Here is a 24,159-nt window from a genome sequence, read left to right as displayed (position 1 = left end):
CCCATGAGGAAGAGTTCATGGATAACTTGGGGAGACATCAAAAATTTAAAGCATCAGGCAGAAACTTTGCAGAAACAAGAAGGTCGTACTATATTACTGACTCCCAAAATGATGCTTTTTGGGTTTACAGACTGGACTACATCTTAATCCTCAGCTTGTCAATGCAGAACCCAAACGACTTTTGTCATGGGGTATAAAAGGCACCCTCTACCAGGAGACAACATCATGTCATTGTGCCATGCAAAGGATATATTTTACCCTTTAGGACATGCTTTCGGGATAAAAGATGGTATGCACATATTTAGTCACATAGATGAGAGTCAATATGGTTGGATTACTATAATGGATCAGTACAAATGGAATAATACAGAAGAACTCTTCAGGAAGCTCTGATAGTGGAAAGTTTACTTGTATGAAGATGGGAAGGAGATTATCTGAAGTATTGTTTGCTGAAGTTTATATTATTGTACCTAGAATAGTATTATCTGTTGCTGATGGTTTAGATAATAACTTATGGCTTCATTGGGCAATGGCAGAAACAAGAACAGTCTATTTGTATCAGAGGAGAGCCATTTCCTCTTGGGCACTTTGGATACTTGTGTGAATTATGCAGTAAGACCCACACATGTACCCACAGGGCTTCCCCTGATATTTCTGTGGTGGTGATTTTCTATCACATCACTGATGCTTTGATGCACTTACGTCCCTCCTTATAGAAATCCCATCTCTAGCCCGACGGTGGTGGCGAATGCCTTTAATCCCAGCACTTGGGAGGCAGAGGCAGGTGGATTTCTGAGTTCGAGGCCAGCCTGGTCTACAGAGTGAGTTCCAGGACAGCCAAAGCTACACAGAGAAACCCTGTTTCAAAAAACAACAACAACAACAACAAAAAAATCCCATCTCTAATCATATCCTTCCCTTTCATAAACAACTGCCTTTGGGATGGACCTTTTCTGTGAACAACGCTCCTCATACTCCCACTCCTGCATGGTGAAAAGGTTTAGACAGGATAGGCCATATTACGCTCATTTTCATCAGTAAATCTTTGCACTTGGTCAACAGAATTAAAAGAACTCTCCTCCAAAATTGTGATGAACCCTTGCACTAATTGAGCCCTGTAATATCTGCAGCCACAGCGACTCTTTTATTGTCTATCACAGGAATAGTTACAGAATACAAAGGAAGGACATACAATGCCTCCTTGTACACATAAGATTGTGTTACAATAGAAAACTTTCCCCTGTGTCCCATATAATACTGGACTTAAATATGTGTAAAATAAACTGCCTAGTGCCAGATTCCATACGATTGAAGCAACACAAGCTACTGAGCCATGCAGGATTTCCCGGATAGAACAGGACAACCCAAGACATCCTCTGGTCTCTGTGTGCACACAGGGGGCAGCGCCTGTAGGTGTATGTATACACACACCACACACAAACCCTTACATCATAAAAGAAAAAAAAACTATGCAAAACTTGGTCTCATTTGTATAAAACTAGATCTGTTCATGTGGTGCATAGAGAGAAGTATAAAATATGGAACCAAAGTGTCACAGCGGGTGAGCCAGGGGCAGCTGCAGCTTTCCATCAGTATCAGTTCATTTTTAAATGGCCACACCCAGGCTGTCCATCCATGCTCAGATCCCTCAGGAGCACTCAGGTGGGACAGATGAAGGACAGAAATAATTCCACTTCATTGCGGACAATAAGCTTCCCTGGGTGGATGTTGTCTGGCACAGCCAGGCTGGAGGTCATTTCCCACGCATCCACAAAGGCCACTTGGAGGCCAACAAAGGCAGCGCGGAGGAGGCGGTTCACCTGGACTGTCAGCCAGTCACTGCCGTACACGGATTTGTAGCCAGTATTGGCCAGTTTGATGATGACCAGAGTGCTGGGTTCCCGGTCCAGCAGGGCCTTCACGGCTGTCCGAATCCCTGCCAGTCTTAGAGCAAAGATGGAGGGAGGGAAAGTGGTAAAGTGGGCTCCCATGCCCAGCACCACCACTGTGTAGGGGCCCCCAGCCAGGCCATGGAGTTCTCTGGCCACAGAGTGCAGGGAGGTCACTGGGGTGCGGGCCGAACGCAAGGGCCAGCTATGGGCCCTCCAGTGCAACACCGTCCCCCGAGTTGTCTCCACAGCCATCAGGGGACCTACCTGATAAGTGACATGTAGATCAACTGGCTTCAGGGCTGTTGGGAGGAGGAGAAAGAAGGTTTTAACTTAGGGAACCAAGCAAGATGGCTCAGCCTGGAAGGGCTCTTGCTGCCGGCACTCATGACTTGAACTTGATCCCCTGGGATTCATATGGTAGAAGGAGAGAATCAGCTCTTGCACATGGTCCCCTGAAATTCTTACACATGATAATATGTAACTGTATGCACACACAGGGAGATAAAAGAAATTAATAATGGCTGAGCAGTAGTGGCACACGCCTTTAATCCCAGCACTTGGGAGGCAGAGGCAGGCGAATCTCTGAGTTCGAGGCCAGCCTGGTCTACAGAGTGAATTCCAGGACAGCCAGGGCTACAAAGAGAAACCCTGTCTCAAAAAAAAAAAAAAAAAAAAAAAAAAAAAAGCTAGGTGTGGTCGTGCATACTTGTAATCTTAGTGCTGCACCAGGGCCTGGATCCTTGGGTGTCCTGGTTTGTTCTTTGCCAACTTGTCACAACCTGGAGTTGTCTGGGAAGGGAAACCTCAATTGAGAAAATGCCTCCATCATAAAAGAAAGCAAACACCCAGCTCCTTCACTCTTTGTCCTTCAGAAAGACCCAGCAGCCTGCACCATCTTTCTACTAAGTGAGGAAGTTGCCTTCGATGCAACTGCTGTCAGGCTTCTCCATCATGAGTCCCCACAGGCCCTCCTCTCCCTCATGGTCACTCACAGGGCACTGTGTCTCGCAGATACTCCCACCACTGCCGAAGTGTGGAATCCCCCATCATGTAGACACTGTGGCCAGCCAGGCAGCTCAGGATGCTGTCCACGGTGGGGAAAGAGCGGCTAGAACAGAATGTTGAGTGCCATCTGTCTTGGTGGTAGAAGCCAGAGGGTTTTGGAGATGGGTGGCCCGGGCGGCATGGGGGTCTTGAAGGCAAGGCTACAGGGGAGATGAGAATAGAGCAGATTAAATTTTCTTTAAAAAAAAAAAAAAAAAAAAAAGCACAACATGAAATTTTATTAAATGGCAGTATTCTTTACATGTTTTGTAAATGAACTGTTTTTAACATTTATTTATTGGTGTGTGTGTGTGTGTGTGTGTGTGTGGTGTTTGTGTGTATGCATGCACATGTGTGTATACCACAGCAGACATGTGCTAGTCAGAGGACAGCCTTTGGGAGTTTCTTCTTCCCTTCACGGTGTATGTCCCAGGTCATCAGTCTTGGGAGCAGCACCTTCTCCCACTGAGCCATTTTGGTAGTCCTGTCAGGCATTCCTCTCCATACTTTATATGTAGTGTATCAATGTACTCTGACAGGGCCTGTGAGGTCCGTGTGTGTGTGTGTGTGTGTGTGTGTGTGTGTGTGTGTGTGCACGTGTGTATGTGTGCATGTGTGTCTGCGAACATGAGTGTTTGAAACAGTCTTATGTACTCATAAACATCCCATATAGACCATATAGATAAGAATGGTCCTGTCTTCCTAATTCTTCTGACTTCAACTAGAGAGTGCTGAGATTTTCATACCCTGGAGGTAGCACTGTTCATGTCTCCACTTATAGATGCGGACATGGGGACAAAGACTTCTAAGTAATTTACCATGACCTAGAGCATTGATGACGGGCCAGAAGCGGTAGGGATGGCATTCTGTGCTGGTTCAGTTAGGCAAGTGCTCTGCCATTAAGTCCTATCACCAGCCTATAAAGGGGGTTTTACAAAAATACAGTCAAACACAGAGCTAGTGTAGAGTGAAAAATTATAAAGGCTATTTTATGAAATATGTGTAGATTTTTCGCCTTACAGAACTCGGAACTGAAAATAAGATTTCAGGCCTTCACATTCCAGGTGAAGGACACTTGCTGGATTACATTCCCCAAGCCTCGCCCAAGGCAGGAAGGCATTCCTGACTACAGATAAAGATGCTACCACCTAGGTGGGGCCATAGCCCTATAGCCGGAAAAAGTAAAGATAGTAATCTGAAATGGCAGAATAGGACACAATAGCATGGTGAAAACCACATTTTTGAGAAGAATGAGTGTGCAGAGTGATCTCACATGACTCTAGATCATTTGGGCTAGATTCTCTGAAATGTTCCACTGTTCTTGGTTACCCCTCCCTTGGTCTTCCCAGTGCTATGTTCAAAATTTGTAAAACAACCAATCTTCATGTGTAAGCACGCGAAAATGCCTTCCTCCCCCCACCCCATGCTAGAAAAGACCCTTTAACCCACCATGCGGGGCCAAAAACCCTGCTCTTGGAGCTAAAGAGCTTGTCGTTTTTGACCGCCGGCTCCTCCCCTAATAAACCTCTGCTGATTGCATCCAGGTATGGTTTCTTGTGATTTTTGGGTGGTCGCGATTTCAGGAGGCTTGAGGAAGGGTCTCCCGAGTATGGGGGTCTTCACTAGCATTTGACCACAAGATGTAACCCTAGTACTAACCAATGTACCAAACTTTTCTGGCAGGATAGAGGCAAAAGATCTGAAATATACACATTTGAGGGCAGTGAAGATGGCTCAGTGTGTAGTACAGTATTCAGGAGCTATGTTTGACCCCTAGAACATGTGGTATGCCTGGAACCCCAGCACTTGAGGAGGTAGAGATGGCAGATTCCAGGGCCTCATTGACCAGCCAGCTTAGCTGAACAGCAAGCTCCAAACTCAGTGAGAGACTTTATCTCCAAAACCAAAGGGGCCATTATCTGTCCCCATATTTATGTTGCCAGAACTGACCTGGTACATGGAGAGCTTCCTCCATACTGGGGCTGGTGGCCTGAACGGTATCTTTTTCCCAAGGCTGTCAGCCTATCAGGCTGAGCAGGCTGGAACACACTGTTTACCACTAGAGACCAGAATAACAAAGGACCTGGGAAGCTGCCTGCATTGGAGACAGGAAGTCTGCTACAGGAGTTGAGTTGAGTAGATTGCCTGCTGAACTTGCTCGCCACACCTCTGGCCCATGATTAAGGACACACACCCCTCACCCACGCTGCTGAGCTGAAGTGCCTAGGAAGACTCTTCCTGTGGGGGTTGGGTCTCCCCCTTTTTATTTGATGGTCCTACATTAAACTATAAGCCTTGATCAGAACACTTTGTCTTGGCTTCATCCCTTCCCACCGTTTCCCGTCCTCAGCCTCTCTTACAGGTGAACCAGGTTCAACACTGTTGCTGCGGGCGGCAACAGTGGCCAGCACTTTTCCTTGTAGGAGTGATGACATGAGAAAACAACTGAAGTACTTCCCTCAGTGACCATGCATTTGGGGCTTAGAGGATGCTAGGGGTTAATCTTCAGCCCAGAAATATCAAGAGGTTGGACACAAGGGCACAGGGCTGAACACTTGCATCCTTGTACCTGAGGTTCTAGACTCAACTTGGCCTCCTCTAGGGGAGCTGTATCAGGTATATTCAGGGACAGCATGAAGCAACTGGTACATTCCACCCTCTCTGCCCAGTGTCCTTTAGGTGTTGAGCAGAGTTTCCACAAAGACTTCATTCTGTGTGCAGTGTGCATGTTGCAGTGTGCATGTGTGCAGTGTGTATGTGTGCAGTGTGCATGTGTGCAGTGTGCATGTGTGTATTTTCATGTGGACTTTCAAGGACTACCCTGATTCCAGCTCTGTCTGTTGCTGGGAAGGTCCCTACAGATCATTTCTGCCTCCCCATTCAGTGTCACCTTTGGGTTGGGCACATGATCAATTCAAGGGTTTCTTACTTCTTGGAGGGAGGCACAATGCCATCAATTTTTTCTTTACTGAGAGAGCACTGAGAGAGAGAGAGAGAGAGAGAAAGAGAGAGAGAGAGAGAGAGAGAGAGGCCCTCTGAATATGGATGTTTGATTAGTCGATGTCCCCCAGTTGGTCACTTTGCAAACACTGCATGTGGAGCCTCTATGGGCAGTAATATGTGCAGTGGACCTACCTGACTGCCTTGCTTTCTGACTGTGGCCTGAAGGAACAGAATTAGCTCTTCTTCAAGCTTGAGCTCTGAACACCAGCTACTCAGCCACCCTTGTGCATCCTTGGTAGGATCTCACCTGTTTTGGCTCTGATTCCTACCGATTTTCAAACCACTGAAGCCCATTCCCTTGGTTGTGGGGGGAGCAGAAAACAACAACAACAAAACAAAAGGAAAATCCACCATAGGAGCCAGTGAGATGGCTCAGCGGGTAAAGATGCCTGCTCCCAAGCCTGATGACCTGAGCTCAACTCCTGGGACTCACACTGTAGAAAGAGTACTAACTTCTGCAAGTCGTCCTCTGCAAGCCATATGTCTGACATGGCCCATATGTTCTCATACACACACACACCAGGGTGCACAAAGCATGTAATTGGAAGTGTAGCACAACTTAAAGTAAAATAAGACAGAACAATTGGGGAGAACATTTTCATATTAGCCTGGTCTCCATATACCTCTGCACAGGAGAGTGAAACCCACCCACACAACACATGCAGGCATATGCACACACACACACACACACACACACACACACACACACACACAAGTCCACAACCCATTTAAGCTGATGCCCATCCCCAACCCCACCATGTTCAGGTCTCACTCACCCACGTTACTGACGTTCCCCTGTGTTGCTGGTAGGACCAGGATTGGAGGTATGCCTGAAGGGAGTCTCTGGTCTGTCACATTCCTGAAGAAACACTGAGTATTAGCTTTGAGGGAGGTTGACCAGCTGAAAATTGGATTTGTAAAGAGCAGACCATGACTGACTGATTAGTTATTCTCTGCCTAAATCCAGGTCACTACAGTAAAGTAGGCACAATAACATGGGGCGACTATAGTGGTTAGGAGGAATACACAAGGAAGGGACTTCTCAGTTCACTAAGAGTTAAGATAACTGAAGAGCCACGTGGTTCTCTTTTATAATAAACAGAGCTCCACAGCATGCCAGAAATGTGATTTGCCTGTCACTAAAGTCTAGAAAGCACGATAGATTTTGTTACTCTTCTTACACAAAATACACAGTTACAGGGGAATGTAGCGCCCTCCCCATGCTTTTTTGACACAGGGTCTCATGATCATGCTTCCCAGGGTAAACTCGTATTCACTAGTGTGGTGGTTTCAGTATGCCTAGCCAATGGAGTGGCACTATTTGGAGGTGTGGCCTTGTTAGGGTAGGTGTGCCATTGTGGGCTTGGGCTTTAAAACCCTCATTCTAGATGCCTGGAAGCTAGTCTAATCCTAGCCACCTTCAGATGAAGACATAGAACTCTCAGATCCTCCCGCACAATGCCTGCCTGGATGCTGCCATGTTCCTGCCTTGATGACAATGGACTGAACTTCTGAAACCGAAAGCCAGCCCCAAGTAAATGTTGTCTTTACGAGAATTGCCTTGGACACAGCGTATCTTCACAGCAGTAGGACCCTAACTAGGACACTGTGCAAACAAGGAAAGCCTCAATCACACAAGAAATTCAAGTTCACTCTGAGCTGCAGGAATCTCTAGGTGGTGGTGGTGATGATAATGATGATGATGTGATGATGAAGATGAAGATGATGACCAACCACCATCTTCTTGCTGCCAAGCCCAACAGACTGAGTTTGGTACCTGGGCTCCACATGGTGGAAAGGGAGAACTGACTTCCTCCAATTGTCTTCTAATCTTCACATGGCTATGGCTATGTCACATGACTGTGACTCAAGATTCTGGATTTCTTACCGAGCCAACAGATCTGCATCATGTTGTGTGGTCACCTTCAGGTAACTTCCACTTGAGTGACCCACTAAAGCATTGCAGGGCAAAGTAGGGGGTTGAGCACAGTACCAGATCTCCCCAGAAACCACATCCTTGTACTGGCAGGTAGGCCCTTTGGCTCCAGTTGACTGGGGGTCCACATTACAGACAACAGTCTCTTGAGTGCCATCTGTTCCTCGGAAATAGCCTCTAAAATCAACAGTGGCTTGTTTCTCTCTCCAGACTCTTTGCAGGACCCCAACTGCCTCGCTGGAGTGGATCAGCCTCACTAGCACCTGGGCTCGTCCAGCCCAGAGCAGGGGGAAGGACAAGAGGTAAGTGCCATTCTCCAGGTCCTCCACCTCCCCTGGGACTCCTGCTCTCAACTCTGGGCCCAGCAGCTGTGCCCGAAACAGATCTCCACCGTGAGCCTTGGGCCTACCCCAGTGATCCCTAGCCACAAGGATGGCCTCTAGGTTACTTCCCAGGGTATAGTTGGCCTGGGCAGGACCCTTCAAGTGATAGGTAGAGGTTTTGGGGCTAGTAGAGGCCAAAAAGTCATCCCTGTCTCCACCAGTTGGAGGCCAGTATAGAAGGTTGGTCAGGTTGGTGAGTTCTTGAGGGAGAGAGTCCCAGATGTTGGTCTCTGGGATACATTCAGAGGCAGGACGGGGTCGTGGGAGCCACTGGATTATGGGTTCACGCCAAGGCATCATGAGGCAGAATACCTGTGGGTAAAGAGAAAGGAATATGCCAGTGTGTTGTGCGTGTCCCATTGTCTTCCTCCAAGAAGATGTTACTGTTGGCTGAATAGCACCTAGGTGTCCAACCTGCTTGTGTTATTCTGTCTGTCCTTCATAAGCCTGACAGTTGAGTCACCATGACTTTTATGTGAAAGAAACATCTCAAGGATGGGGTGATGCTGTTACTAGAATTTCTTGGAAGTCCCAATTGAGTCATCACATGTTACCAAAAATTGAGGTCCCTGCTTGGGTTATTCCTTTTTTTAAAAGCTGTAGGTGTATGAGTGGTTTGTATTCATCAATATGTGTACTACATGCCTGGTGCCCAAGGAGACAAGAAGTAAACTTTGAATCACCCAAATCTAGAGCAAGAAATGGTTGTGATCTGCCCTATGGGTGCTGGGAACTAAACCCAGGTACTCTGAAGAGCAGCAAATGCCTCTTTGCCAGGACTTCCAGGTTAGACAGAGGAAGAGAAGAAGGAGGAGAGGGTTAGAGGCTTTTGGAACAAGGTTAGCCCATGGGCAAGATGTAGCTTCTAGAGTTTCCCAGTTGCACTGTGGATCCAGAAAGCTCCACCACGGGAGGTGTCAGATTTATAAGGTTTACAAGGTTAGGTTTTAGTTGTTGTCCCCAGAGATTGAGGAAAAGTTGTTTCTGACCTAAGTCTGTGTGGTGTTTTTCTTCTCAAGGCAGTTTGACTGAGTTCAAGAGAGAATGATCCAGCAGCTAAGCGTGGGTTTGGTGATGTGCCCCACAAAGGCCATGGGGGTTTGAAGCACGGAAATGGTATGGTAGTGACCCACCAATGGGAACTTAGGGAGCTGGGTGTTGAGATTCTGGAGCTATGGAGCTCCTGTCAGTGTTGAGCTTAGAGCAGGAACATGGCTGCAGAGCCAGGAAGCCATGCCAGTCTTTCTTTTTTTATTAACTCCCTCTAAAGTTCTCCTTTATTAATGGCTCTGAAATTGGGTTATTGCTAACTCTTTGCAAACCCAGGCACAATTTTAAAGTCCAGTGTCAAAACAAGATTATTGACCTATAAGTTATTGGATATGGTTAAAACTCATAACAGGTTTATAATTGACAGTTTGTACTTAGATAATTTTAAACCATATGACATGATTCTATTCTGGGATGTGAGCAACACATGGCTGCTTGCCAGCTTAACAATAGAATAAAGAAGGTAGGGCCATAGCGTTGCTGCCATCTTGATTAAGGGCAGCCACATGGCTGGCAGCCATCTCTGTTACTGGAAGCCATGGCATCTAGAGTAAAAGCAGCAACATGTGACATGAGCAGGTCTTCAAAGATGCTTTTTAAATATGGACAGACAGGTTGATCAATGGAATTGAATTGAAGACCCAGAAATAAACCCACAAGCTTATGGACACTTGATTTTTGATTTTGAGAAAGGAGTCAAACAGCATACAATGGAAAAGGGAGAGCACCTTCAACAAATGATGCTGGTCTAACTGGATGCCTGCATGTAGAAGAATGCAAATCGATCCCTATTTATCACCTAGCACAAAAACCTCAATCTTTTTTTCCTCTTTTTTGTTGTTTTTTTGTTTTTTCTTTTTCATTCTTTTTTCTTTCTTTCTTTCTTTCTTCTTCTTCTTCTTCTTCTTCTTCTTCTTCTTCTTCTTCTTCTTCTTCTTCTTCTTCTTCTTCTTTTTTTTTTTTTTGCTTTAAGACCTCAATCTTAAACCAGATACACTAAATAGAATAGAATAGAAAGTGGGAAATATCTTTGAATTCTTTGATATAGAAGACAATTTTCTGAACAGAATATCAGTGGCTTAGGCACTAAGATGAACAATTTATGAATGGGACCTCATGAAACTGAAAAGCTTTTGTAAATCACACCAATAGGACCAAACAACAGTCTAGAGATTGTTCCGGAGATTTTCAACAATCCTACATCTGACAAAGGGCTAATATCCAAAATGTATAAAGAACTCAAGAAGTTAGACACCAACAACCCAAATAACCCAATATAAAAATGGGTTAAAGAACTAAGAGAGAATTCTCAAGAGGAATCTCAAGTGGCTAAGAAACACGTAAAGAAATGTTCAACGTCCTTAGTCATCAGGGAAATGCAAATCAAAACAACTCTGAGATCCATCTCACTCATCACAATGGCTAAGATCAAAAACTCAAGGGACAGCACATGCTAGGGAGGATGTGGAGCAAGAAGAGACACTCCTTCATTGCTGGTGGGTGTGTGGACTCCCACATCCACCATGGAATCATTAAAAACAAGGAGATCATGAAAGTTGCAGGCAAATGGATGGACCTACAAAACAACATCCCAGGAACTAAACTACCAACCAAAGAGTACACACGGAGGGACCCATGGCTCCAGATGCATATGTAGCAGAAAATGGCCTTATCTGACATCAATGGAGGGGAGGCCCGTGGTCCTATGGAGGCTTGATGACACAGCACAGGGAAACGCTAGGGCAGTGAGGTGGGAGTGGGTGGGTGAGTGGGGAGTATGGCGTTTCATATATTTAATCTTATTACGACAGGCAGACACTCCAAAATCTTAACATTGTCCCTCAAGGTCTCCAGGGAGACACAGGCATGGAGACAAAGGGCTCCACCAGGATTGGGGTACTCTAACCATGGGGTGAGGCTGCCCTCAGTGCCTCGCCCAGTGCTAGGGCTCAGCCTGAACTGTGGGTAAACAGGACACCTGGAGAATTAATTCTCCCATATTGCCTGTGATAAGATGTGGTCAGTCTTTCCCATGTTCCTCCTCCACAGAAAAAGCTTCTCATCTTCTGGGCCTGGTGGCTAAAGACTGCCTCTGCCCTGGGTGCCATGGAGACCACAGGAACCTGTCCAGGTAGTGGACTATGGACTATCATTTTAATTACTACCTATGCAATTGACATTAGAATATAACCTTCGCAGGTCTCTGATAACATTGATGGCTAAGCTAACCGTAATTCTAAACCAGAGCACAACAAACAACTAGATTGTAACCCCAAGGTAATTCACCACCATGTTAGTTCATTAGTCAGTTCATCAGCTAATTAAGATGACTAGATCTCTGATTTAAAAAGACAGGTTTGCCGTGTTCACAGGCTTCATGTTAAAGATAAACAGGTTTCAGAATTAACATTTTACTATTCCTTTATCTAAAAGAACTCACTTTACAGTGACTGCTCCCAGGAATCAACCACCCCACCCGAGACTCATGGTGAATCACTAGATAGAAGAACGATGTAAAGCTTGTGTAAGGCTGAGGATACAGAAGCTTAAGTCATGAGGACCTAAGAAAGTGCTTTAGGTCAACACCTAAGAAGGTGTTTTAAGGTTAGTGCAAGCAAAAGCTTAAATGGTGATAAAGTGATTTAATGTATGCAAAGGGAGTTTAAAATGCTTCAGATTTCCTCCTCTCGCTGTGCTACTGTTCTGTTAGGATTTGAACGCTCAGAGTTCTAACCTTGATCAGTGGAGTTCTGAGAAGTTAGTCTAACTCTGGTACAGCCTTCCACTGTATGAGCCACTACCACAGTCACAAGCTCAAGATTCTAAATGTCCTCTGGTTGTCTTCTAAGTATAGACTTAACAGTGTTTCTCACTGAGCTAATCTATGTACACCCCGTCTTCTGGAGAGAGGGAAGAAGCCCCTCTTTCACAATCTGTAGTCATAATAAAAACCAAGAGCAAGCGAGCTGTTGCCCCTTGTGTTCCACAGAAGGCGTCTGTCTTCCCTGAGCTCACCTTAAGGAGTGTTTAAGTTTTTTTTTTTAACAAAAACCAGTTTTCCAAGCCTCTACTATGAAACAAAGATGTGTGTCTGCTGCTTTTATCTTCAGTGTGGATTTCAGTACAGATTACAAACAATGGTGACGCCAGCCTGTCTAAAATTAATCTCTTATCGTAAACTCAAAATCATTCTTGTAAGCTTCAGAGAATCCACTTGGATCCGCCTCTCATGGGTCAAATGGACTCCACATCAGTACCCTGTCAATCAACAGCCTGCTTCCCACCTATGGCCTGTTCCAGAGGGTGGGATTCCTCCCCATTACCTCATTTTGGGACTCCCCTCCCCCCAACTACTAGGACATTGGGCTTAAGAGATTCAAATGTACACCTAAGAAAAAATTTTTCTCCCTGATCTGTTTAACTTTATCTTCTCCCCCTAATACATACATGTGTGTGTTTCAGTATCCTGTCAAGTCTAGGTGTTTGCTCAAGATCTGCATCCAGGAAGGATCCAGAGCAGCTACCCACAGGTGCTCCAGGCTAGCCCCACAGACTCCTTAAACTGGGCCTGGACTTTCCTAGCAGCAGGTATTCTCCCAGCAGTGAAACAGCCAGCTCTCCCAGGACTTGGCTAGCATCCCAGTTTTCTTAGGGTCCCCAAAAGCGACTTTGTCCCCCTCCAGTCAGCAGAAAATAGTCTAAAGAATACAACATATTCACTCGTGCCCACCATCACCCCTTCCTAGTTCCTCAGTTTTTGTTTTTAATTAAATAAAAGGGGAGAGACATTAGCTTATAGGCAATTCTACTAGGCTCTTCCCAGGGACCTAGCAATGGCTTATGTCATTGGCTTATGTCATTGGCTTATGTCATCGGCTTATGTCATTGGCTGCTGCTTTCACCTCCACGTGCACCAGATTTGGGCTGCATATAAAAGAACTGCTCCCCTCCCTGTAGTCTCTCTCTCTCCCTCCTTTTCTGTCCTTCTGTCACCCCCTCTATTTAGCTCTCATAGTACTTCCTAAGCAGCTCCCAGCAAAATCCATCAAAACAGAGCAGCAGCTGGCCAGTCCTTCCTGCCCCAGCATATGTCTGCCGTAAGATGTCCCCACAGGAGCTGGCAAAATGGAGGCAACAGGACTTCTCCTCAGCCTGCAGCAATCACAGGAGCTCTCCACAGAGGCTCATGTCTGTCCCATCTCAGCAGGAGCTGTCCTGCAGGAGCTCTCCACAGTGACAGTCTCTCCTTCCCAGCCTCCCTGAGCAGCTCCACAGAGATGGTGCCTGAGCCAAGGCGGCCTGGGAACAGGCAGGCTTTCCACTCTAAGCCCTGGGCCTGATGCAGGGAAAGGGGGGTGAAAAAGCCACTGATCCCTAAGAAGTAAAGCCCATCAACCCTGAACAAGAAAACCCATCAACCCTTGAGCACCCCAAGATCAGGACTTGAAATCCCCAAATCTTCACTCTGGAAATCTCTATCCTGAACAGCTCCTGCTAAGAAATCCTGTATAAGCTCAACCATTTGTCCGATTCCCACTCCTGGGAGCCGAGGGCAGCCACCCCTGAGGTTATAGCTCCTCTCCCTGGAACGTCCTATACATGTCTTTTATGAGATTTGATGCCTAGTGTGACTCTCATCAGAAGAAGCCAGGAAGCAATGAAGAGAAGAAGAGAAGGAAGGAAGAAGGGAAGAGAAGGAGAAGGGCTGAGGCTCCTGAGTCTTCAGTGTAGCTGGAGATCCCCTCCCCTGGGAGCTGCAGTGCCTCTGCTGAGGAGGCTTCTTCTCAGAGCTGCATGTTTCCTGAGCTCTTGTGTATCAGGATGTCCTTCCCTTGGGCACTGTCCCACCTCAGAGCTGCATGTTTCCTGAGCTCCTGTGTCCCAGGATACCCTTCCATCTGAGCAGGAACACTCACACTCATGGCTATCCTATTGTCTGTCTGTCTGCCTGTCCACATGTCTACTTGTCTGCCTCTACCCCTTCTCCAGGTCCTTACTCCTCTCCTTTCCCACAATAAACCTTTACACTGGATCTGTTGCATGGTGTAATTGCCCTTGGCATGGGCCCACTAGGTATCCCTCCTTGCTCCATTGTAATTTATAACCATGAGAGCTTTTCTCAGTCCATTCTCCAAGATTAAGGAAGTTAACCAATCTACACCTAGGGAGACACAGTAACAAAGCCAATGAGAGGCAGGGAAAGTACTTACCAGAACCAGAAAGACCAACCCCACAGTCAGAATCTTGTAGCCCTTGAATTGCCCATGAAAGGATCCACACAGTCTAGATTCTTGTTGAATTATAGATATGAGTCCAGGTAGCTCGGACAACGTTATAAAATTAACAGGCCCACCTTCCATAAAGGAGCAGATTCACTGTGTCAACTTCCAACGTGAACACTGTCACCTGACATACATACATACATATTTTCAGACAGAGGAATATGGTAATAGCTGTCCATTGGTGCTGAGGTCTGCCTGCCTCTATTACATAGATGGTGAGGGAGGCAGAGTTCAGATTAACGAAACAGGACTTTTTTCACAGATGTATGCGGGAAGACTCCTGGACTCCAGTGACCCAGTGGGAACATTTACTGGGAACCCAAAAGTTCTTGAGCTCAAGACACCCTGTGGCCCGTTCCACTGCCAATTGGGTAGAGCATAGAAAGATGCCGGCGCAATGCTGGAGTTCCAAAGAAGAGCGTCAGCTGGTGGGAGGTGGGGGGTGGGGCGTGGGGCGTGGGGCGTGGGGCGTGGGGCGTGGGGCGTGGGGCGTGGGATGGAGTGGAGTGGGCCCCGGAGGGTCTCCTCCACTGCTTGACCTATGTATCGGCTTCCCTGGAGATGAGTTATTGTTTGTTTTTTTTCCTTGTTTCCCTCACAGATAGAATAACACAGTACAGATTGATCAATGGTCCCTTCAAGGGAAAAAATATGCGGACCCGACTGTTAGTACAGGAACAACTGCAACTCGGACATAAGGTACCTAAGCCCGTGCTGATTACATTTCCTGAGCCTAGATCATCCGTTATGTGGATGTGGTCTCCTCTCCTGCTTGTCTAATCAATACTGAGATGAGTGCTTAACTTTCATCTTAAATAAACTAAAAGAGAAAACTGTCCACAGAGCTCCAGATCTTATACAAAGCAGTCCCATTACTCAACAACCAAATCCCCATCATCCTCTCAGCCTCAGCCTTCCCGCACTGTGCACCCTCAATGACATACAACAAGTTCAGGGCCATGGCAGCAGGGCATGTCCTGGTCTGCTGAAACCTACTGAGGATTTGTCTCTCTGCCTCAGTGGCATTCTGGAGACTCTCAGATCAATTCTTAAGGCAAAACAACGCCTGATGCAGAGCGGGTTGTTAGCTTACTAAACGATGCTCCCGCTAAAGTAGTAGCTCCCAGAATGAATGCCTTACTTCCTTATCAATTACTTATTCATCCTTCTGCCTCTTCACCTACTAGAATTGCATACCAAGGAGGTCTAGAAATTCGTACAAATCATAATCCTCTGCTATGATTCATAACCTCTTATTTAAAAAAACTATACACATAATAATGACAAGAGGTAGAGGTGTTACACAGCTCACAGGTACAGAGCCTGCGGACATAATCATGCATGTTGATTATCTGCTCCACGTTGATCATACTAGGCAGATTCATTAGCAAGTTCCTCAAGATCTATAGATAATTATTGTCCCAATGATTCCCTTTAAAATTTTTTGATGATACCTCATGGGCATTGCCTAAAATCACATCAAAATATCATAAAGAGATTGTTTTCTGTGACTTTAAAGATGACTCTTCAAAAGGACAAGGAGCATATGTTTTATACACACATCCCACTTTCTCCACGAAAAAAAGAGCGTGCCCACCTCTGGTTGTACAGCTCAACAGTCTGAACTCGACACAACCAATCTGCTTTTATTAGGCGTTTCTCAGTCATTGGATATTTGAACTGACCTCATCTAGGAACTGGCACATGAAGGATAGACATGCACTGAGGGCGGGAACTGCCCAAACTTGAGAGACCAGGAATGTTGCAGAAGAACTGTGCATGCAGAGACGGTAACAGAAGGCTGCAAACATTTGGAAGGAGGTCTTCCAGGATGCAGTCTAGTGAACAGGAAGTTGGGACAGGTGGGACTTGGGTAGCTTGAGACAGAAATGGAAGAGGTTTAGTGCACTTCCTCCTTCTCCTGAGTCTCCTTGCCTTGAAAAGCAAAGGTAAATCAATTAAAAATCCATAAACCCACTGGTATTTAAACATGACCTTGATACTGAGCTGCTGGCACCTGTCTCTAGAGAACACAGGCAGGAAGGGTGTGCCTAGGAGGAAGCCGGGAGCAGCCGTGGCTGTTGTTATAGTTGTGTGTTACTGAGACTATAGAAGCTTTCCCAGCTGCTGCAGACTCAGATTATGCCTCCATCCAATGGTGTGCCCTCAGCATTAGCAAACTAAGGAACTGCTTCCTGTCCTTTACATCAACAGTAGAGACTTTCTCATCTCAGACCTCTGAGACACTGAGGACCCAAACCACTCGTGTTACATTGGATTTATCACTACTGAACTTCAGCTTTTAAAAGGTGTCCTTTTGGGGCTGGAGAGATGGCTCAGTGGTTAAGAGCACCGACTGCTCTTCCAGAGGTCCTGAGTTCAATTCCCAGCAACCACATTGTGGCTCACAACCATCTGTAATGGGATCCGATGCCCTCTTCTGGTGTGTCTGAAGACAGCTAGCTACAGTGTATGTATATAAAATAAAAATAAAAAAAAGGTGTCCTTTTGTATTTATTTGTAAACAAATATTTGCACAAAGCAAATATTTAAAAATAAATATGTGAACAGGCTTGGGATGGATTTAAAGAAGAAAATAGGAGAAAATTGTAACCAGAAAAGTTTTTTTCCCTGCAATATTTAGTCTAGAGAGTACAGTGGCCAAGGAATGGACACACAAATACATATTTCTCAAATTCCCTTGGAGGCCAAAAGGGGTTAAAGTGAAAGTACAATCAATACAAGTTAGATTCTCTCAAAGTTTTCACAGAAAATTATTTTTGGTAGAGATTGGGAATTTATTACATCAGACTGCCTACAAAAGTAATAAAAACTAGACCCTTGTGGTAAGTCCTTCCTCGTGGGACTATTATGCTTTGGTCCTATTCACACTTTTATTTCCTTTATAGCATCAGTTGCGTGTATAGTACCACACTTACATGGGGGAACTTCATAGGATTCTGTCTCAGATAATAAGTACCTTTGCCAATGTAATAAACCAAATCAAATGAGATTTAAAAAGTATAAAAGCACGTTTATTGGGGGCAGTGCTTGGGCAGTTTCACCAGTCTCAGAGAACAAGGTCAGGGATGTTATCATGCAGATCATGCAGACTGGGGGAGGGGCTTGGGGGTGGGGGTGGGAGTGGGGGTGGGAGAAGGAGAGGGAGAGAGAGAGAGAGAGAGAGAGAGAGAGAGAGAGAGAGAGAGAGAGAGAGGAAGAAAGAGAGAGGGAGAGAAAGAGAAAAGGAGAGAGGGTGGAGTGGGAGAAAGAAAGGGAGAGGATGGAGAGGGGGGTGGGGGGGGGAAGAGAGAGAGAGAGAGAGAGAGAATGCAGAGAGAGCTCTGGGATGGTGGGATGGCGGAGTCACTTTAATCCACTGCACACATCTGGGGACCTTGGCTGTGTCAGGGGATGATGTAAGCAGTTGCTAGGTCCCTGGGGGTGGGAGTGGGGGTGGGAGAAGGAGAGAGAGAGAGAGAGAGAGAGAGGAAGAAAGAGAGAGGGAGAGAAAGAGAAAAAGGAGAGAGGGTGGAGTGGGAGAAAGAAAGGGAGAGGATGGAGAGGGGGGGGGGGGAAGAGAGAGAATCCAGAGAGAGCTCTGGGATGGTGGGATGGCGGAGTCACTTTAATCCACTGCACACATCTGGGGACCTTGGCTGTGTCAGGGGATGATGTAAGCAGTTGCTAGGTCCCTGAGAGTGTAAGGCTCGGGAAGCCCCCAAAGGGGACCCCACTCGAGTCACAGGATGGTGCGCACCCAAAGGACACACGGAAGACCAACTTGCTGCAAGAACACGAGGTAGTTTAATGGCGGAACGTTCCGGGCCGACACGTGTCTCAATGTGGGAGACAGGGGCATCGACCTCGTGGCTCCAGGGTTTAGGGTTTATATAAGCTCGGGGTGGGGAAAAGGAGAAACTTTCGCGCGGGTGCATACGATTGGTTGTTTTCCAATTTTTGAACATCTGGCCAAACCGGTCCATGGGGGCGGGGAGCAGTTCCTTATCAGGATCTTCATTCCTGGGATGCCTTGGTAGCCCATTGTCCTGTAACTCTGCATTCTTTGTTTACGGATTAACTGGCCTCTGGTTGGCAAACCAGAGGGGCAACTTTAGCTACTCAGGCTAGGGAAAAAGAATCTATAATTCATGGGACCCATAAAATTTTCTTTTAAGAGCAGGCCAGCGGGACTGTCTGTATACTAACATTCCTCCTTTTTTTTTTTTTTTTTTTTTTTTGTTTAATTAAAGAAATGAGGAACTAGGAAGGGGTGATGTTGAGGCAGGTGTGAGGGTGTTGTTCTTTAGACTACTTCCTGCTGTCGGGGGCAACAATATCTTTGGTGACCCTAAGAAAATTGGGATGCTGCTCAAGTCCTGGGAGAGCTGGCTGCTTCTCTTGCTGTCCAGGCTCTGTAGGACTATCTGGGCCCAGGATAGTTCTCTCTTGCACACTCTCCTACGGCATGGCAGCTCCCCCTCCCCTCCTTCCTCCTTGTCCCAAGCCTGGGAAACCTAACCCCCCCCCCCATGTCTTTTCTCCCCAACCATTGGCTGCTGGCATCTTTATTTACCAATCAGAATTAACTGGGGGCAGGGTCCCTTGGTGTCTTATATGCAGACCCTCTCAAGCAAACAGTTTTAGGGGATCTAAATTAACATTAGAATACAAACTGCATTAGGCCAACCTACTACAAGAACTCCATTGATCAATGTTAAAACTGTGAACTTTTGAAGTCTTTTTGTTCTCTATTTTTTTTAACTAGATATTTCCTTCCCGCCAACCCTCCCCACCACCCCGAAGTCCCCCTATCTCATTTCCCCCTCCCCCTGCTTCTATGAGGGTGTTCCCCCACCCAACCACCCACTTCTGCCTCCCCGCCCTGGCATTCCCCTACACTGGGCCATTGAGACTTCGCAGGACCAAGGGCCTCTCCTCCCATTGATGCCCGACAAGGCCATCCTCTGCTACATATGCGGCTGGAGCCATGAGTCCCTCCATGTGGATGTACTCATGTGTATGGTGATTTAGTCCCTGGGAGCTCAAAGGGGGTCTGGTTGATTGATATTGTTGTTTTCCTATGGGGTTGCAAACCCCTTCAGCTCCTTCAGTCCTTTCTCTAACTCCTCCACTGGGGACCCCGTGCTCACTCCAATGGTTGGCTGTGAGCATCTGCCTCTGTATTTGTCAGGCTCTAGCAGAGCGTCTCAGGAGACAGCCATATCAGGCTCCTGTCAGCATGCACTTCTCGGCATCTACAATAGTGTCTGGGTTTGGTGACTGTATATGGGATGGATCCCCAGGTGGGGCAGTCTCTGGATGGCCTTTCCCTCAGTCTCTGCTACACACTTTGTCTCTGTTCTTCCTCCCATGAGTATTTTGTTCCCTTTTGGAGACTTAATACAACAGAAGCACAGTGAAGAAAAGGAACATGAAGCATCTTTGTTTCTTTTATACCTTAAATCACTTTAAAAATCACTATTTAAGCTTTCAAGTCCAACAACCTCCATAACTGGAATGTCTACACCTTACTGAAAACACCTTCTGAGATCCTGAAACACTTGCTTAGATCCCTACCTTGTACTTGACTTTTTTTTTTTTTAAATGCAGTGATGAGCCACAATACACAGGTGGTTGAGTACTGGAAGCAGCCATTGTAAAGCGAGTTCCTCTAAGTAAAGGAATTGTAATAAGTTACCTTGAAAGCTGTTTTCTGAGTCTGGTAATACAGTAGACTGTGCCTAGACCTAGTGGTGGCGGCTCTGGGAAAGTGAGGCTTGAAGCCTGAGTTTTACACAGGAAGAGGACCGAGAAGGCATCTGGAGCCTTGGTTGCTGCTGTTAACCTAGGAGAGCTATCGTTAGTCCTCAACCCCATCAGAGACCTGAGAAGAATACATTTCACCTGAGTAAGTAGGAAGTGTGGTGCAAGCTGCTTCTGTATCTATTAAAAATGACAGACTTACCAGCCACGTGGACAACCACCCTAGGTTCCTCCATGGTTGGTGGAGGGCAGAGGTCCCATGGCAGCATGAGTCTTTGCCCATCAGGCCTAGAAGATCTGAAAGACTTTCCTGCAGAGTAGGAAACTTGAGGGGTAGGGGGACTGACACACTGGTCTAGGCAAAGTAGGGTGATCAACTCCACAGTGTCCTGCTTGTTTAAAGTTGGGTAGCGTGCTGGCAGCAGTAGAGACGAAGGATGGGTAATAGCCCAATGTCCAGCTTTACGGCATTTAAAGCGAGCTCTAGCTGGAGGTTCTTCCATGCCCGTAGTCTTCTTTAGATGTTAGGGGTGCTGCCAGGAGCCATGCGTCTCTCTGTCACCAAAAGCTGTTTTATTAAAACATCTTAAATTTTATATTCTGCAGATCTCTGAAGTGTTTATACCAATCTATTTTAAGTATATCTACATAGACAAACTTTTCTTGTTTCTAGTTACTTTGAAAAAAATATATATATAGGAGGCTAAATAAAGCTTATTCCTATACATAATTACATTAGTACTTAGCATGACCATAAGCATAGTTCAGAAACCATTAAAGAATTTGATCATTTATAAGGTGACTGACAATTAACTTGCATGTATTAATATCCTTAACAGTTAGTAGCTTATATAAGTTTAGGATTTTTCAGCTCTATCCCTGTTTGGTTTGTGCCTTAAAAATAGTTTTGGGGGCTGGAGAGATGGCTCAGCGGTTGAGAACACTGACTGCTCTTCCAGGGGACCCGGGTTCAATTCCTAGTACCCACATGGCAGCTCACAACTGTCTGTAACTCCAGTTCCAAGGGATCTGGGACCCTCACAGATATACTTGCAGGCAAAATACCAAATACACATAAAATAAATGAACTTTTTAAAATTATACTTTTGAATTGGAGCTCTTTTAGTTTGAAATTAAAATTCTCAATCACAGATAAGGTCTATAGGGAGACTGGCAACTTTACTGATCCTGAAAATGAGCCCAGTAAAGAATCCAAAATAGCCACTCTGTGGGTGAAAAGGGAAAAGGTTTATTTCAAATCGCCAAGACTGTCTCCTGGGAAAGCAAGGAGAATCAGGGAAAGATATTCAGGGTTAATGGGACTGAAAGAAAAGGGGCTTGTGAGCTGGGGTGGGGCCAAATAAGGGAATGGACCTTGGTGGTTAGCTTTACGTGGTTTAGCAGGGGAGAGAGAAGGGGGAAGGGCAAGGCCTGCCAGTGCCATGTTTACCATGTTCTAGCCTTCTAGAGGCCTGACATTGTTCCCTGTCTATCAGAGTTGGAAGGCTAGCCCATCTCTAGACCTTGGAAAACACTTTGGGACACACACGCTCATGTCTGAAATGCTGGTAGAGGTGGGGATGAGGCTACCACTTTGAGTTCAGAACCAGCTTCTTGGTGAGCTCAAACAGCTTATGACCACTTACCAATATAATGTAAATGACAATAGCTAGAAAAAGGTGTTCTGCATCACTAATCACTGGGGAAATGCATACCCAAACTACCCCACAGTTCCTAGGATGGGGATCTCTTACGGTTGGTTTATTTTATATGTAGGGGTGTTTTGCCTGCAAGTTTGTAGCAAAGTGAGACCAGAAGAGGGCGCCAGATCCCTGCGGGTGCTCGGGATCGATCCCAGTTCCTCTGGAAGAGCAGCCAGAGCGCTCTTAGCCACCTCACTAGCTCTTACAACAGTTATTATAAAAACAACAAATGACGGGTGCAGTGAGACTGTGAGGAAAACGGAATCCTTGCAGCTGCTGCTGACCATGTGAATTTAGTAGAGTTATTATGGAAAGCAGAGTGGGGAGCCGACAGACGGCGGCTATCATCCTTGCAGCCATCTTGAGCCATATACCCTGACAAGAGACTTGATTACAATAGCCTACAACAGCTGAGCACACTCTGATAACATCTTGTTTTAGATACCCAGGATCTTCCCTTGCGTGTGTGAGACTTAAAGGTGTGTGACTTAAGGGCGTGACTTGGAGATCAGATTTAGAGACAAGACCTAAGGGCATGGCTTAAAGGTGTATGGTGTGTGTGTTGTATGTATGTGTGTATGTGGAAGTGTGTATATGTGGTGTGTGAGGTGTGTGTGATGTGTGTGTTGTGTAGGTGCATGTATGTGTGGCCTCGAACTCCTGATCCTTCTCCTTCTAACTTCTAACTCTGCTCCTAAAGGCTGGAATGTCAGTGCCACAGAACCACTGTATGTGGTGCTGGGTGTCAGACCTAAGGCATTTTTGTATGCTAGGCAAACATTCTACAAACAGAGCTATATCCCTCACCTTAGCAAAGGGGGAGATCATGCTGCCATTTGGAGCCACAGGGCTTTAAGCCTGACAAATACTACTATGTTCTTGTGGTACATATTATAGCCAGGCTAACCTGGAATTTACAGTCTTCCTGACAAGTCACTTTTTCTTTATACATGTCTTGGTTTATTCTTGATGTGTGTCTTGATTTCCTACCTTCTGTTGTTGTTGCTTAGCCTTCTGAGACAGAGTTTTATGTAGCCCAGGCTTGCCTCAAACTCCTTATATAGTTTGAGAACCACCCTGACCTCCAGACTCCCGTGGGCTGGGATTATAGTTCTGTGTAGTTCAAGGTGGCATACTCAGCAGGGCTACGCTAGGAGAAGCTTCTGTGCACTGGACCTTGGATCCAGGCTGAGCACTGAAGCAGAGTCAGACTCATCCTGTACGAGCCCGTTAGGGCTATAATGACATTTTGCAAAGGACATGCTGTCTGCTAGACTGCTACATACCCAAAGTGGAGGTTCTGACAGATGGGTTTTTACTGATGGGAATTATTTGGTTCACTGAATGCTGTGTATTGAAGAAAAGGGGGTTTGGTATAAAATTCTGGGGTTCCAGCTCCTTGTAACCCCAACAGTAGGTATGGAGAGGGGCTGAAACAAACAGATATTGCAAGTTCATTAGCCCGACTGCTTAGTCAAGTGAGAGGCCCCACCTTAAAACACCTGAAAGTCTGCCTGTGGGCTCCACACGCTGAAATGTGCACACACTGTTGTGAACAGGTACATACAACACACACACTCCACACCACACCAGACACCACACACACATACACACATACACCACATAATATACTCCCCCACACCACACATACACGCACCTACACAACACACACATCACACACACCTCACACACCACATATACACACTTCCACATACACACATACAACACACACACACCATACACACAACACCCTCACACACACATGCACACGCACTATATACACATGTTCCCATATACACACATACATATAACACACACACATATATACAACACCCCCACATATACACCACATACACCCCCCACATACACAACCCCCCATATACACACACTCCCATAAACACACATATGTACAACACACATGCACACCTCACACACAACAAATACCCCCACAATACACATACATTCCACAGACACAGACACACACACACACACACACACACACACACACACACACCTACGCACGAGGTGGGGCACAGGAGGCGGGGAGTCAAATAATTTTTTAAAAAGTATCTGCTGGGTATAGTGATACCTACCTTTAAT

The 24,159-nt window shown here is 46.1% G+C and overlaps 1 protein-coding gene across 1 annotated transcript; it reads right to left on the bottom strand.

Moving 5' to 3' along the window:
- Nucleotides 1-1,123: 1,123 nt before the first annotated feature.
- On the bottom strand, nt 1,124-15,960 carry LOC143438250 (NXPE family member 3-like). The gene is made up of 6 exons (XM_076923945.1): nt 15,903-15,960; nt 14,519-14,661; nt 7,828-8,570; nt 6,716-6,798; nt 2,885-3,097; nt 1,124-2,191 (listed from the first exon to the last, which is right to left on the bottom strand). Exons 1-6 carry the CDS (start codon nt 15,958-15,960, stop codon nt 1,659-1,661), a joined length of 1,773 nt encoding a protein of 590 aa, XP_076780060.1. The 3' UTR covers nt 1,124-1,658.
- Nucleotides 15,961-24,159: the final 8,199 nt, after the last annotated feature.

The sequence above is a fragment of the Arvicanthis niloticus genome, chromosome 24 (genome assembly GCF_011762505.2).
Source record: "Arvicanthis niloticus isolate mArvNil1 chromosome 24, mArvNil1.pat.X, whole genome shotgun sequence".
Lineage (NCBI taxonomy): Eukaryota > Metazoa > Chordata > Mammalia > Rodentia > Muridae > Arvicanthis > Arvicanthis niloticus.
Note: the sequence above shows the minus strand (reverse complement) of the source record. Positions and strands in the feature narration are given on the sequence as shown.

Coding starts and splice junctions, on each gene's coding strand:
- LOC143438250 (XM_076923945.1), bottom strand. CDS start 15,960: ATGATCAACGTGGAGCAGATAATCAACATGCATGATTATGTCCGCAGG. Junction 3,098..6,715: donor GGGGAACGTCAGTAACGTGG/GTGAGTGAGACC, acceptor TCTCCCCTGTAG/CCTTGCCTTCAAGACCCCCA. Junction 2,192..2,884: donor TCTGCGAGACACAGTGCCCT/GTGAGTGACCAT, acceptor TCCTCCCAACAG/CCCTGAAGCCAGTTGATCTA.